The sequence below is a fragment of the Platalea leucorodia genome, assembly GCF_965183815.1.
Source record: "Platalea leucorodia genome assembly, chromosome: 6".
NCBI lineage: Eukaryota > Metazoa > Chordata > Aves > Pelecaniformes > Threskiornithidae > Platalea > Platalea leucorodia.
The window spans coordinates 6,976,176-6,991,824 of record NC_138828.1 but is presented as its reverse complement, the minus strand read 5'-3'; the positions used below and the strand labels follow the sequence as shown (position 1 = coordinate 6,991,824).

The window sequence follows — 15,649 nt, the reverse complement described above, 5'->3', positions numbered from 1 at the left end:
CAGCCGCGACGATGTTGGCGGGGCAGGAGAACCAGGAGAACGTTCCCCCGGGCGGCAAAGCGGCGCCGCCCGCCCCCGCCGGTACCCGCGTGGTGCTGGGGCTGCTGCGGGGCGCCCAGCAGCGGCCCGGGCTCCCGCCGCAGGTGAGGAGAGGGCGGGCGGGCGGGCGGCGGGCCCGGGGCGGCGCGGGAGGGAGGAGGTGTGTGGTGAGGGGGGGGCGCCATCTTGGGGCGGCGGGAGCTGTCAGCGGCGGCTGTCAGCGGCGGGGCCGGGCTCTCGGCGGCGCTGACGGGCCGCTCTCCCCACAGGCGGCGCGGAGCGGCGGTGAGGGCCATGGCGCGGCGGCGGTGGGGCGGCCGGTCGGCGGGCAGCAGGCCTTCACCATCCATGTGGACGAGCCGGACGGGGAGCAGCAGCGGCGGCGGGGCGGCGGCGGCCCGGCGAGCCAGAAGGAGGAGGCGGCGCTGGGGCTGCGCGCGGCCGTCTGCGCCCTGGGGGAGCGGCGGCCCCTGGCCCCCCTGGGCAACGCCATGGAGCTGAGCTTCGGTACGTGACCCCCACCGCCCGGGGCTCGGCTGGTGTCCCGCGGTGCGCCCTGAGGGCCCCAGCCCGCCTGCTCCCCGGGCGGCGGCCCGGGGCGGCGCAGGGCCCTTCCCCCTGGCAGCGGGGAGGTGAGCAGGGTTGTGCCGAGGTGTTCCCTAGGGAATGGTTTCCCGAGCGAACTGGAGGAGGACTGTAGGTCCTGAAGGTGTTTGGGATGTAGACTGGTTTGGTTCGACTCAGAAGATACCCTTTCAGTTGCTGAAACAGATTTGGTTCCTTCGAGCCTGCCATTATGATACCACAGCCTTTCAATGCAGCTGACCTATCAATTGCTTGAGCCTCTGCGCTTCTACCCCCTGCTCTTTGTAGGCAGTTTTATGCTTTTAACCTTAACTATTGGTACCTCATGAGAAAAACCAGGTTACAGACAAGAGCAGCCCTTAGAGCCTCACCCTTTGCTACTGCTATAGAGTTAGAAGGGGACTGCTTAGGCAGATCCTGAGACTTTAAATAGACTTTTCTCCCAGGTAATACCCAGTACTGGTGCAAGTGTTTAGAGCTCTTCCCAGTACAAAAGAAATGGGAGCAGTTGGATCCATTTTCTGTAACGTGTGCATGAATATCTGAGGGCTGATTTCATTACGGTCCACTTCTGCAGTCTACAAAAGGCTCTGGTACTCCAGCCCTCTTTCAAGCCCCAATAGCTAAGCTTACAGGATTCACATCTATGTAACAAGGTAGCACAGGATGCACTGAGCACTACATAATTGCAAAAGAGTTTTCCATCCCTTTATTCCAAGGCGGGGGGGGGGGGGAAGAGAAAGGGGAACGGAAAGCTTCCCTTTTGCAGTAACATTTTGGCTTCCCTAGATCCTCCTCAGCTCCTGGTCTAGTTGAGCAATAGCCTGCCCTCTCTGCCCGCCTAGGAGGCAAGAGACCCAGCAGCCCTGGAAAGCCACCATCGATGCGCTACAGAACAGAGCAGTTCCCTGTGCTGCCAGGGAGTGGTCTGACGGTGCCTGCTTTAACATGGCTATTATCTTCTACTTAGATTCTCCAAGTATTATGGATATTTCAATAACCTCAGAACCAGAAGAGAAAAAACCAAATGTTAATAACGTGCCAGACTATATCAGCGATATCCATACGTACCTTAGGGAAATGGAGGTGAGCTGCTGTCTCTTTTCTTGTTTGCGTACAGCTTATGGGGGAGAAATTTGGGTTGAGAAACGCATCTAAACATTGGTTACTACTACAGTGACTAAAGTAAGGCTTGCTAGAAATAGAGAAATAAGCTGCTGTGTCCACTGCTGTGAACACAAGACCATTTTCTTGTGATAAAATTGATTGTGCCATGCACCGAACAGAAGCTGGAAAGTAAGATTACGGAAATATAATTTACTGATCCTAGACTTACCATTGTTTACTTCTGATCTGTTTAAACTGTGGTAAATGGAGCTTAAACAGTTGTTTCCCTACTGGCACTTAGTCTAAGCTCAATCTTATCTGTCATCTAAACCCACAGGTGAAATGCAAGCCTAAAATGGGTTACATGAAGAAGCAACCTGATATCACAAACAACATGCGGGCTATTCTTGTGGACTGGCTGGTGGAAGTTGGAGAAGAATACAAATTACAGAATGAAACCCTGCACTTAGCTGTAAATTACATTGATAGGTTTCTTTCTTCAATGTCTGTTTTGAGAGGAAAACTTCAGCTTGTGGGGACTGCAGCTATGCTGCTTGCATCGTAAGTGAAATTGCTTAATTTAAAATTCCACCTGCTGGTCTCAAACAGATGGAAATCTTGTGGCTATCACATTTCTGTTGCCTATAGCCAGACTGACTTGGGAGGGCTTCACACTAGAAGAAAAATCAGGAGTTATCCACCTAAAAGCTTGGCAGTTTGTATGAAACTCTGCAAGCAAGGTTCTAGGCTATCTTTGTAGGTTGCCCTAATGTGAGGATTCATTATTTCTAGCTGCAGCAGCGGCAGGCTTCTAAACAGTATTTGAGGGAATATGCACAAGGCATGTGAAAAGGAAGTTTTGCTTGCACCAATTATTAATTTAGTGCGTTCTCCTGGAATTTCAGTAACTCTGAATCCCAGATTGCTTAGTGCTAAAATATCAGGCTGTTTGACCTCTGTAATTTCAAATTCTGCTGCTTCAAGAGCTACTGAACCAAGTGCAGCAAACTTGTTCAGCAACAGTGCCCAGCTACTTCACAAGTCAGAATTTAAATTAGCATGCTGGCTTTCGTTAAATGTTGCTGGTTATCTGGTTTTCTAGTACTCAATTATTTGCTCATAACTCTTTCTCCTGCCAGGAAGTTTGAAGAAATCTACCCTCCTGAAGTAGCAGAGTTTGTCTACATCACAGATGACACCTATACCAAGAAGCAGGTTCTAAGGATGGAACACTTAATTTTGAAGGTTTTGTCGTTTGACTTGGCAGCTCCAACAATCAACCAGTTCCTCACTCAGTATTTCCTACATGAGCAGACAAACGCTAAAGTGGAGAGCCTATCAATGGTAAGTAAGAATTAATAGCTTGGCCTGTGTAACTAGAGAGTTCTATTACTATTAGTGCACTTCACAAGCTCTGTTTCCTAGTCCCAGTAGAAAAGAAAAGAAATGCTAAAGGATTCTTCAGTCCAGGCTTCTTTGCCTCCTCCTATTTTTAAATGCGTAGTCTCTCTGGGAGAGTTCTAGAGAGCGCGTACATTATGCCACGTGCTCCTCCAGGAGTGGTGCCACGCCGCTGGAAACTTCACGCTCCTGTTGCCACTTACTGTTTGAGATACTCCATTCCTATCGCAGCTGGCACTTGGCCTGGCTCAAGCATGTGCATGCTTACTCGGAGCAGGCAGAGACTGATGAACTTTAATTCGGGGTTTGTTTCACTGCTACGTGTTTCCCTCTTTCTTACTTAAAACTGCCACACCTACCCACCCATTTTGGCTGAAAGGGACTTGCGGTTTTCCCCTCAACAAGCAGTGAGCTCAATCCAGAGGCTAATTTCTAAAGCAGAGCACAGATAACATTTCAGCTAAAGTTATATCAAATCCAAACTGTGTGGCAGGTACTGGAGCGCCTATATAGAAGGCTTTGTCTCACTGTGCAAAGGTCAGACCCAGCTACACTCTTCCCTCTAGATCTTACCTACCTCTAAATAGAAAACGCGGTGTTGCAAAAGCATGCATTGGGAACACTGGCAGTAGCTAACAGTAGATGCTAAAAGAGAAAGCAAGTGGAAAGTAGTAAAAGCTGTTCCTCCAACTGATGGCGGGATTGGAAGCTTAAATTAGGGTTCTAGGGCAACTGTTAAATGCTCTTGTGCTTCCTTTTGGAAGCCCATGATTCCCTTTCTCTTGTTTCCTTTGCAGTACCTTGGGGAGCTGAGTCTAATTGATGCTGATCCTTACCTGAAATACTTGCCGTCAGTTATTGCTGCTGCCGCATTTCATCTAGCAGGCTATACGATCACTGGACAAACTTGGGTATGTAGCACTAAACCTTGAGCCTTCACGTGCCTTTATGCATATTTAGCGTATTCGTACGCGGTTTTGAATGCTGGGGCCTGGGCTGCAGGAATCGCAGCCCCTCTGCACTCCCAGGCTGTTAATTAGGGATTTCTCCCTATGGTATTTGAAAAATGGGGGACACACACCTTTTCTTGGAAGGAAGAGGGAGCTACTGATGCCCTGTGTTCTGGTGATCCTCCTCAAAGCTGTAAGCAGCTTCTTTGTGATGAAGAAGTGGGCGGTAGGAAAGCCTAAGCACTGGGGGCAAGGAGTACTTGTTTAGAATATGATTGTTTTCAGGATTACCGTAAATCTACATGAAATGCTAAAATCTGAGCAGCGAGTATTAAACTACTTTGTGCTTGAGAAAAGGACACTCTGCCAACCTACTAGAACAAGAGAGTTTTGACAGAGAGCTAAAAACTCCACCAGTGGTCGTCAGCATAAGCGAACAGAAAGGTTCAAACGTCCCTCTTCCTTTCCTTTTTCCCTCAGCCTGAATCCCTGTGCAAAGTAACAGGCTACACCCTTGAAGACATCAAGCCTTGCCTCATGGACCTACACGAGACCTACCTCAAAGCAGCACAGCACACGCAACAGTCCATAAGGGAAAAGTACAAGAGTACAAAGTGAGTATCTGTAGAGATGTACGATAGCTGGTGTGTTACGCCCGAGTTGTCCCAGAGCGTAACTGCTTAACGGGGTGGGGGGTGAGGCGTATCTTGAGTCTTCGGTCAGACTCAACTAACCAAATCTACCACGCAAGTGAAACGGCGACAAGACTCCCCAGGTTTTTGCACAATGTTGTGTTCAGCAATGCTTCATGTTCCCCACCAGGCCTGCTATATCACTACCTGAACCGTCAGGTAGAAACTGGAGGAATTTTCTTGATGTTCCTGCAGTTGGTAGGCAGGAGATGGTACCTAATGCTCCTAAAAAAAAAAATCTGTGTCGGCATGGCAGCTGACAAGCCCCAAAATGTTTTCTGCCTTGTGAGGAATGTGCTTCGCTGCAGTATGTACGCTGTTCTTCACGGCAGAGAGCACGATGACATCCTGCGTCTTTTTTTCCCCTCTCTAGGTACCATGGAGTATCGCTTATTGACCCACCAGAGACACTAAACTTATTGCAATAATCAAGAGACTGATCTTTTAAAAAGATGTATATTACAAGAAAATGATGTACAGTTTTAAACATGGTTCAAAATTCTAGATGTGATCACTCAGAATATTAATACAGGTTTTGATGAGCTTAATTATGAAGTTAGTTCTATGTGGTTTTAATGTAAATCTTTTGTACATGCAATCTTGTTAAAATATTTAGCTGGGTTTTTATAAAAATGTTCTCCTCAAGCACAGAATTAACCATGCAGACCAAGGGAAGTCTGAGACTGCTTATCTAATTATAGACTAAACATTAATATTAGCAGTGCATTATTATAGTAGGGCTTTTTCTCCTTCCAAGTAAGAATGACTTGGACTCCACAGCAGTATTTGTAGCATTTTTATACTGTCTAGTTTAAACTGAGGGTTAGTGTAGATCCAAAAGGTAGCTTTATGGCTATAATACTGGAAGAAACTATAGCTATGAGGAGAACACCTTGCTGGAATTGACTCTTGTGAGGCTCTTTAGGATGTGCCACTTAATGGAAGCCTTGATTGCTACGTAATGTCTTGCCAGATCGCCATCAGGTTAAAGGTTGAACACTCTGCTGCAGGGACTGCGCGGCTAAAACTAGTATACCAGTTCATACTTCTCTTCCAATACGTAAAAAGTGGTCTTGCTATAGGTATTTTCTAGTCAAAGTGTAAAACTGATACTAATTTAAACCTGTGGAGTTCCCGCTGATGTGTTAGCTGTCCTGAAAGCCCATCGATACCTACTAAAAAAATTAGAGTCATCAGTCTGCTTACCTAGTACCTCTTTAGGGGCGGTGGAGGGATTAAACTGCAGGAGGGTGAACTACTGCTCTGTGCCCTCACGAGGAGGGAACGTCTTCTGGTGCGGATGGGCCATGTGCAGAACGGTATGAATTCTGTACATCCCTCTTGCTTGGAAAGGGTTCCTCTGCAGCAGGCAGCAAGAATGTAGACCAACTGGTCTTAGTTTTCCTTAGAAGTGTTACACAAGCAAACTAGCACATAGTTGGCATCAGATCAAGTGGACATTTACCTTCAACCTGTGTAAATGGAGTGATGCTGCCCTGTACCGGCTGTTCTTTGCATGTAAAGCAGTGAGTGCATGGAAGTGGCTTTAATTAAGCCACGTCCAGGTTGGCTAATAAACAATTTTTACATCTGATGTTAGTGGTCTTGCCGATACCTTAAAACCACTGAGTGGCAGTACTGCCATCTTAAACTGGCATTCATTTCTAAAGCTTTTGGGCAAGGGCTGCCCTGTGAAACCTGTGCCACTTCAACTTGAAGCAGATTCAACGCTGCCTGTCTGGTTATCTGGACACCCAGCAGTATAAATTCTTCACAGATGTCGAACAGCTGTTATGGCGTGGGCTATTTAAAATACATCTTAAAAAAATCATCAGCCCTCTGTCAAGCTGACAAGCGTGTGTTACAGTGAGATAACTCGCATGTCTCGACTTGGTAACTAAAAACTTGCTGTTCTGCCCCCACGCCTGCTCTGCAACCTGAGCCCTCCATGAACCAACTCAGTAACAAAACCGATCAGAGGCTGCCTTTTTTGGCCAATCTGAGCTTTTTAGGATGCACTTTGACTTTTATATGTGTTCTGATGTTTAATGAAGAGCCATATTTCATTGGTCTACCATGTTCTCCAATAGCCTTAATTAAGCTTAATCTCAGTAGGTTGCCACTGAAAAGCTGAAACTAGTTGGGGAAAAAACTGCGCAGTCTATCATGTCTGGTGCCAAGTACTGGAAATGCTCCAGCCTTGCGGGAGAGGGAGTTTGTGTATGGAGGAACGCATTTGCCACAATTGCAACATCAGTTTGTGACCTTGGAAGGGCAACTCAAAGCGCTGAGTGGCAATTATTCTTTGAAGACGCTAGAGCACAGCGCTCTTCCTGAGAAACTGGGTTCTGCCTTCCCCTTCTTTTTTTTGTGGTGTGTGCTGGGAACTTTCCAAGGCCACTGAGAAATACGAACATTGGAAGAGGAGTAATTTAAAGGAAGCTTATGAATTATTTTCCCCAGAAAAGAGCAAGTAGCAGTACTTAAGCGAAAGGACTGCAGTGGCTTATAGTATTAATTTCCTGCTTAATGAAATGCCTCCTTGCTCTGTTTTCAAGAGAAGTTGTTCTGTTACTGTTCCCATAGCACAGAGAAAAATTCTCCCTTGCTGCCTGAGCTTTACTTTCAACATACTGATGAGACTTCCTCTACAGCCTAAAAAAAAAAAGCTTCAGTCACGGGCTGGCATCTCTGCCCAGTGTGACTACGCTCCTCCTTCCTCACTGGCAGCTCTGGCTGCTGCAATAAATACCATCTTTTTCCATCTTCTCATTTTCTGAAGTTAATATGGGACAATTCCAGCTCTTGCTACTAATCTTTGAACAAAATATCCTGGGTTGTACTGTACTACTGTTTTGCCTCTCTAGTTTATCTTCTCCTAGTCCTTTCAACATAAAGCCTGTAAGGAATGCAGGGTGCGAGATGTTACGTGTGAAGAAGAGAGAAACAGCAGTGCAAAGAACACCATTCTTTTTCCTGAAGAAGTTTTAAGGTTGCGTGGTACTGCGGAACTAAGAAGAAACTGCATCTTCACTCATTCTTGTACTCCCGACAGTGACTTTGGGTTGGAAGACCTGACACTAAGAAAACGTGCTGGTTTAGCTCCTGGAGGAATGCGGCTTTCAGTATTTGTCCCTTTCTGAAAGCACAACTTGATTAAAGCTTTGCTTGGCTGGGAGCAATTTTATTTTTTTTTTTTAAACATTAAATTCAAAACCTGATTTGGGGAATGTAATATCTGCAACAGTAACTTCTCTCCTGTTCATATTTCATGAAATACTAAGGTCGCATGTAAAATAGTCCTACGTTACTCTTGTAAATATGTGCATGTTTCCAATTTGACTTGGTTTTTGAAGAAAGCGGCTAGGTCAGATGTTTTGGAAACTTCCTTGTCTCTTCGCTTTGCCCCATTCTAAATTCAGAGCATAATTCTTTGAATATAGTTCAAGAAGCATTCCTGTCTGTTGCATGTAATATTTAATTAAACTTTTTAAGAAACTCCATTGCTGAAGTACGAGTTGCTTCTCTATGAAAGTTTTGCAGAAGTTCTGTGCTATTTTGTCAAGTACGTGCATTTCTCTTTGTTTTTATACAAGGCTGAGTCAGTGAAAGGTAAAATGCAGAGTGACGTGGGCAAGGTCTTATTCACAGCACACCCTCTCCCCATGAAGAACATTCCAAGGCGTGCTAATAGCTACCTTAATTAAAAGAAGCTTTTGCTGGCATTAAACTTGAGCCATAATTTCTTTTACCACCTGAACTCTTGACTATACCCAGCTCGCTTCGGTAATGGCAGAAGCTGTTTCATTAAGGAAACTACATATCTTGCCTCTCCAATTGAAGTTGTGTAACTTGAGTCAGTTCAAGTTGAACTTAGTGAGTTTGCTGCTGCAGCTGGATGCTAACCATGGAATGTCACTTACATGCAAAATTTTTTTATTTAAAGCAATAGTTTTATAAAATATACATAAAAGCAGGACCAGATACGGGGTAGGAGGAAGCAAAATTATCTACAAAAATAAGTTCAGTAATGATAGACCAAATTATGTATTATACAGCATTTCTGAAGGAGGGATGATGGCTTTAATGAGCAGCTCTCTTCTTTTTTCTCCTTTTGTTAAATGCTTTCTTACTTGTAGTTTCTTGTTTCGGGTTGGTCTGTGTTCTGTGAGAAAACATTTGTATCAAAGAAGTGTACCGAATAGTTTTATTTCAAAAGAACACAGGCTGATCATCCGTAACAGGGCAACCATCCACCATGCTCGGTGCAAAGTTCAAACTTAGTTTCTAGAAAGTGTGCTACACACGACAACGAGGTTTTCCATGGCTAGTGCAGGGATGCAGCAATAAATCCCACTTCTTGGGGATAAAACTTAAGATTAGCTGTAGGGTAGCATGTAGAATCTCTGCAGCATCTCCAAGGAGCAGCTGATTCAAATCCACTTTTATGCTTTCACTCCCTTGGGAATCATTAAGATCACTCAAATAATACCTATAACCATTTCAGACAGCTGCAGGTCAGCCAGGATGACCGGCCTCCTAGGACAGGAGCACGCTGGCCTAGATGTAAACTTCCTCGCTCTCGGCTATCTATGTAGTCCCCTTCATCAATTGAGACCTTTCCCAACCTTGCCAAAAATCCTGAGCTTCCCAAAATACTCCTCGCAAACTCCCTTCCCCTCCTAATTTCACATGATGGTTACCTTGTTTTCCTTGGTAGCTCCTGTGGTTCCAGAATGACAACTTCTTCCTCTTCACTGTCAGACAGTACAATAGGTTCATCTAAAAAACCAAACAAACCACAAACCCACAAACTGGCGATCAGCTACGTACAAACAACTGCTGTAACTAATAACCACTGCATTTTTAAAGAAACAGAGTGGCTAGTGCTTAACTTGGAGCCCTCTTACACTACAGAAATCAGGTTTTCTTTTGAAGAAAACAGAAGTGAGCAGGTGAAGTGAAAGTAGCAAATGGGTGTAACTCAAACGGAAGGCGGCTACGACGGTTCTTCTTTCTTGCTAAGGACCTCTTTCAGGTTTTAATTCTAGACTGTTAATAACGTGACATAATAAGCATATCTTATATCAAAATAAATAAATACTTACCCTTCTTAATTTCCCTCATTGTACTTGTATCCTCAGTTTCCATTTTCTGACATTCAAAAGCAGTAGCCTCACTTTCACCTTCCTCTTCCGCTGCCTCTTCCCTCTCAGATTCTTCAAGGTCTCCCCAGGAGTTCTCTATTCCTTCCCCGATTTGGGCTGTCCCGGGAGTATGCAGTATTGGTTTGGCAAAACTGAAGTAGTTAAGAAAAACGTCGGTGTTTGCTGGGAAACTCTTTGTATTCTGAGAGAAAACCGGTTGTTTTTTAAGCTGTATCTTTTCTCCCCTGGGGAGAACATCCGTAAAGGGGAGCTGAGAGAGAGTACTACTTCTCCAGTTCCTGTAACAATCCGTCACTTCAGACCTCAGTTTTACACTTTATGCTAGGAATTAAGTTACCTAAAAGCAGTTAGAACCAAGCCCAAGGTGATGTTGACGTTTCATCCAAAGGCTATAAGGCTACCTAAGCTGCGAGGAATCGAGGACGTGTGTTTAGCTTCTACAAGTGCTAAGGCAGGGGATGGGAAGCCTGGTTTTCCCCTGAATAACACAACAGAAAAGATACACTTCTGAAGGAGGGTCAGCTTTAGTGATGATTTCTTCTGCTTGTTCTTCCACGTTCTTAGTATCAACAGCAGCACTTTCCATTTTGAAGGCAGTGATCTTTTGATTTGGTATAGATTCTGCAAAGCCGAACTTCCCACCTTCTTTCCTAGTTATTCAGTGACAGCCATTATTTCAGGATGTTTCACACTTAAAAATGCTTTCTCTTTTCAAGTTCAAATATACAAATACTTGCTATTTAAAACAAACACAAGTGAAAACAATTCCCTGTTCAAGCTACAGGCTGACATTACTTTTTAGTATGTTTCTTAAAAATACCCATTTCCCTTCCTTCCCAAACCACTCACCTAACTTTCTGGTCATTCTCCAAGGCTTTCTGAATTAGTTCTGTTATTTCTGCAACCTTAACAGCTGTTATTTTACTGCATCTCAGAACCTGTTTGTTATACATACAACAACAGTTTACAATCGTGAAAGCAAAACGTTTTTAACTAAAACTGTAGAACACCACCAGAGTCACAAACTCTTAAAATGAAATACAGCATCTTAGTAGGAGGGTCTAGACACACTGCAGGTTGATGCAAAAGGTTAATGCAACAGCCTGAATTTATTTACAGACTCCCTCAGCCAAATCACAGAGAAAAAAAAAAAAAAAAAGATGGGTATCTGACCAAACAATATGCCTTTTCTACGTCTCTTCAGCATGATACACAGTACTACGCTCTTGTGCTAGCACTAAAAATAAGTAATATTTTCCAATTGAATCAGGCAGGTAATTGATTTCTTAGCTTCCAAATGTCAAGGATATTTCAAGATCAAGATTACAGCACAGGAACTAGTTTATACACAGGAGAAAGACTGGTCAAGGCAAAGACTCACCTGATCTTTGACTAGCATAATCCCCCCACTGGACTGGATGGTACAAATTTCACGATGTTTATTCATGGCAATTACGAGGAGGCCATCCATTACGCATTCCTCGCGCTCACTTGGATCCACCAATAAATAGGTCCTAGAATCAAGTTTTTAAATATAAGCCAACGGTAAAGGTTTGAGGTGAGTTACTACCCTTAAAACAATTAAACAAAGGTATTGGTTTACGTGTTAGTAATTATGGGTATACTCCCCCCCAGAAAGTTTTTCTACGTCATCTGTGGGAAGCTGCTCATTAGTCACACTGTGCAGAACACATAAATATCTCCCCATGGCATCTCACTTCAGATAAATTTTTTTAAGAAACAGGCCTGTCAATATAAATATTTTTAGGACTCTTCTATCTTTAAAATCAATTCTGCAGAACTAACAATAAGCTGTTTCTGTCAAAACACTTAAAAACCTTACCCTTGCTGGAAGAAGGCAAAACTGACACAAATAGGCATGTGGTGGATACTCAAGGGGACAGGATCACGTTCCTCAGGAGTGTACTTTGAAAAGAATTGGCCCAGAAGACAATTATTTATGAAGCACATTTAATTTTAAAATTATGTACAGTACAAAGGTATTTAAGGAACTAAAAAACAAAGAAAAAAAGTCTAACAAATGCTTAGTCATCTAAATGTTAGAAAAATTCTCTTTACTACTCTTGTGCAATTCTTACTGTTTACTACCCACAGAGGTAAATACAGCACATTCATCAGCCTTACGCTTGATTTGGTCGAAATACCGTTGAATACTTTTACAATTAATATTCCCATAAACTGAGGTTGATAAAATTTTGTATTCAGCAGGCTTCCTTACTAACCTTTCACATTTTGAATAGCAACACATCTATCCTAAAACTCAAGCATCTTGGAGTTTATCTGCTTACGCAAACATGTAATTCTGCCTTTTAGACAGAAAGAAACAGCCACCTGTGATGCCACAACGCTTACTATGATCTGGCAGAACTTACCACAGTTACTTCCTCTCCTTGCACAGACACGTCTGGTCTGCGAAAATGACAGAGCGCTACAATTCCTGCTATGCTAGCAGCATCGATAATGTTACCATCATGATTTAACAGGTGCAGGTCCAGACGAATTTGCCAAACCTGAGAAAAAGCATACAAAACTGCTTGGTAATTTGTGGCGTGATTCTACAGAATTTATTGTTTTTCAAAACAATTTCTTTTTTTGAACCATAAAAAGAACCAGCATATATTCTTCAGGTCTTTGCTTCAGACGATGAAAGATCTCAATATATTCCAAGATAGCCAGTGTCCTAGATTTAAGCCCTGGTTAATTATGACAAAACACATAACTATTAAGTACAATTTAAACTTTATTCTGCAAAGAAATATTCGAGTGTGCAGCGTCCCAACTACTTCAGAAAGCCTATGTAGATATGTACATTAAAAATACCTGTAAAGTCAGATGTGTGGATCCTTATATTAACCTAAAATCAGAACTTCTAATTTCCAAAACAAGCCAGAGATGACCTTAGAAACAGACTATATGTACCCTTTAGTTTAAAACCACTTGAAATCACTAGTTTTTCGTACCTTTTCCCCAGCAACAACACAGAGAGATTCAGTATCTATACATTTGGAATTTCTCAGGCATCGTTCTATTAGTCTGTTCAGTTTCACCAGTAACTCAGATTGCCTGTTAAAACAAAATTAACCGAAACTGAATGTGATTATGCTATATACTTACAGGTATCAAACCAACAGCTTTTATGTCATCCTTGTTTCGTCTTTTTAAGAAAGCTACATACCTGCCAGGCTCAAAACCAGGTGCAGCCATGGGTGAGAGCTCAAGATTAAAGAAAAGTATACCTTCTGTAGGCCGATTTGGCTTGGGGGGAACGAGTTCACACGAGACTTGTGCAAGAACCCTGCAAAGGTAAAGAAACCACTAAGTCATGGAATTTAGTAGGAAAAAAGCTCCTACCACTAGAAACAAAATACGTACTTTGAAAAAGCATGCGTTTAGGCTTTTAGTTTGCGTTTCTCACTCCTGACAGTTTCTCATTCAATGCCTGTCATACATATTTAAACCGTGGTCAACAATTGAGAGAATGAGATGTAGAAGTTATAACATTCTCCTGTCTTTTAGAATTAAAAATAAGGCTCAAACAGATGAGAATCTAGAACTAGATGTTTAGGTAAGAGCATATATTCCACTTTTCCACATACAAAAAAGGGCCGTTTGATTTGTGGAAGAATGCAACACGTAATCAGTGAAGAAAGGGATGAAAATTTATAATCGTTTTGCGTTTCATGAATCACTTGTAATCCACAACCAACACGGAAGCCCCATCCCTTCCCCTCCCGCTCCCCCCCGAGGGTCCGACCCTTGAATCGCTACCACTTTTAGGCTTCAGTCCTTAAAATCCGCTTACTGCCAGCTGGGCGGGCTTGCAGGCGAGCGGGCCCGCGCCGCCCGAGAGCCTCTCCGCCGGCCGCCACCGCCGCTCCGCCCGCACCCACCTGGTCTTCCCCAGCTCCACGATGCAGCAGCCGTAGTCGGCGCCGAAGGAGACGCGGACGTTGCGGTAGTCATAGCACTGCCGCCCGTCCAGGCGCTGCGGGGCCAGAGACACGCACGGCGGGTTAACGCGCCATCGCCGGGCGGGCGGGGGGGGACGGCTCTGGCCTACAGAGCCGCGCTATCCCCCCGCTTCCCGGGGCGGGGAAGGGGACGGGGAAGGGGACGGGGAAGGGGATGGCGACGGGGAGGCCGGGGCCGCACCTTCCTCTCCTCGATGGCGCGCAGGAGGAAGCGCCGCTCGCAGTTGGAAAGCGGCGTCGCCTTCATGGCGGAGGCTGCGGGACGGCGCGCGCGCGGGGGCTGGTGGGCGCCAGCGCGCAGGCGCCGCCTTCCCGCCGCCGGCCCCGCCTCGCGGGCCGTTCCTCTCAGGGCGGGCACCGCCGCCCGCCCGGCCGTGAGGGGCGGGTGCCTCCCGGGGCAGCCCGCCGCCGCCCTCCGGTACAGCCCGATAAATGATGGGCACACGGGCCTGCTTTACCGCCGGTGCGGCTTCAGCCGCGGCGCGGAGGTCCTGGGACGGGGCTGTTGCAGCAGCCGGCCCGCGGCGGGTCGCCGCGCCTCTTCAGCGGCTGAGGGGACGGAGGCCATGTGGGTTTGTGCTACAGTGCCGGTCGTCGGGGAAACCGCCTGGAATTAAAAAAAAAAAAAGGTGTCCCAGGCATTGCGAGTGGTTAACGCTGCTGTAGTGTCCGGTCTTCAAGAGGTGCATGCTCCTGCAGGCCCTAGAAAACAGCCAGGCTAGCAGCGCGAGCGGGGCGGTTAGTGCTGCAGGCAAAAATGCAGCAAAAGCTTCAAATTTGTCAGAAGAACATCCTTTCCTGTTGTTCTGAAGCGTTGCCTGTAAGTAAAAACTCGAGGCCTTTAAGTGGCTTTTATGCTTAGTTTGAGTTGAAACGAGAAAATGGGTTACTATATCTTCCCACCAATGTTAAACCCCAGACACTCTGACTTTTCTCACACAAAATTGTGGAAATATCTCATTTATACTGTCTTTTTAAACCTTGTCAACCCACTGAAGTTCTAGTGCAAACTAAGAAGTGAGTCACGTTTCAGAAACTTCAGGTTTGTGCGAGTGAGGACAAGTGCGGTCTGATTTTTCCGTGCTGGGTTTTGTATTTTCAGATCAGGAATTTTTAAATTAATATAATCACAGATACTCAGTGTGAAAGAATATTGATGAGATTACAAAAAGAACTTCTTTCTGTAGGGACAAAAATAAGCAAATAGTTTTCCCAAATGGCACTACATCTGGAGCAAAAATAAGGAACAAATGATGTAACATTTGCAACTTTTTCTCTAGCCACGAATATGATAATGTTTGGCATAAGGTTCTCTCTCATTGCAGCTATATGGTTCGTTGGGTATTTTCCTTGGAGTTTAACTGGCAGTCTTTAGGTAGAAATTCTGTCTGTTTTTGCTTTTTTATGTTTAAATTCAGTGATGATATTCATTAGTGAAAGCTTGGGGTTAAATTCTGGCTGCTTTGCAATTACTGAGAAAAAATGCTTCCATTAGGACCAAGTTTGCTCTGTATTAGTAGCCCTAAGTCCTGCTGTGCTTTGCTTGCTGAGGCTTTTTTACATGAAAAGTAAAGGTTAGGTACTAATGACTTGCAATTACTTAAGATTTGATAAGAAGGAAATTATTTTCTAAGCGCTATTTTTAATCGCAGAGCTAATTTCTGAGTTATGTGCAGTTGGGTAAACTGTTAAACAGTGTTTTTAAATCACAGAAA

General features: G+C 44.7%; 2 protein-coding genes across 3 annotated transcripts; one reads left to right on the top strand and one right to left on the bottom strand.

Annotated features, from left to right (window-relative positions):
• Window positions 1–11: 11 nt before the first annotated feature.
• On the top strand, window positions 12–6,492 carry CCNA2 (cyclin A2; the record flags this gene model as incomplete). Its single annotated transcript, XM_082316583.1, has 7 exons — window positions 12–546; window positions 1,595–1,710; window positions 2,069–2,292; window positions 2,871–3,075; window positions 3,930–4,043; window positions 4,563–4,696; window positions 5,148–6,492. 7 exons carry the CDS (start codon window positions 12–14, stop codon window positions 5,200–5,202), a joined length of 1,383 nt encoding a protein of 460 aa, XP_082172709.1. The 3' UTR covers window positions 5,203–6,492.
• Window positions 6,493–8,752: 2,260 nt separating this feature from the next.
• EXOSC9 (exosome component 9) lies at window positions 8,753–14,200 on the bottom strand. Of its 2 annotated transcripts, XM_082315522.1 has the most exons (12): window positions 14,116–14,200; window positions 13,854–13,948; window positions 13,139–13,258; window positions 12,924–13,026; window positions 12,336–12,473; window positions 11,786–11,868; window positions 11,324–11,456; window positions 10,792–10,880; window positions 10,446–10,592; window positions 9,883–10,073; window positions 9,478–9,556; window positions 8,753–8,939 (listed from the first exon to the last, which is right to left on the bottom strand). In XM_082315522.1, the coding sequence occupies exons 1-12, from the start codon at window positions 14,179–14,181 to the stop codon at window positions 8,858–8,860; spliced, it is 1,326 nt and encodes a 441-aa protein (XP_082171648.1). In that variant the 5' UTR covers window positions 14,182–14,200; the 3' UTR covers window positions 8,753–8,857. The 2 variants fall into 2 exon arrangements, with proteins under 2 accessions (XP_082171648.1, XP_082171649.1); XM_082315523.1 differs by lacking the exons at window positions 13,854–13,948; window positions 14,116–14,200 and adding an exon at window positions 13,336–13,482.
• Window positions 14,201–15,649: the final 1,449 nt, after the last annotated feature.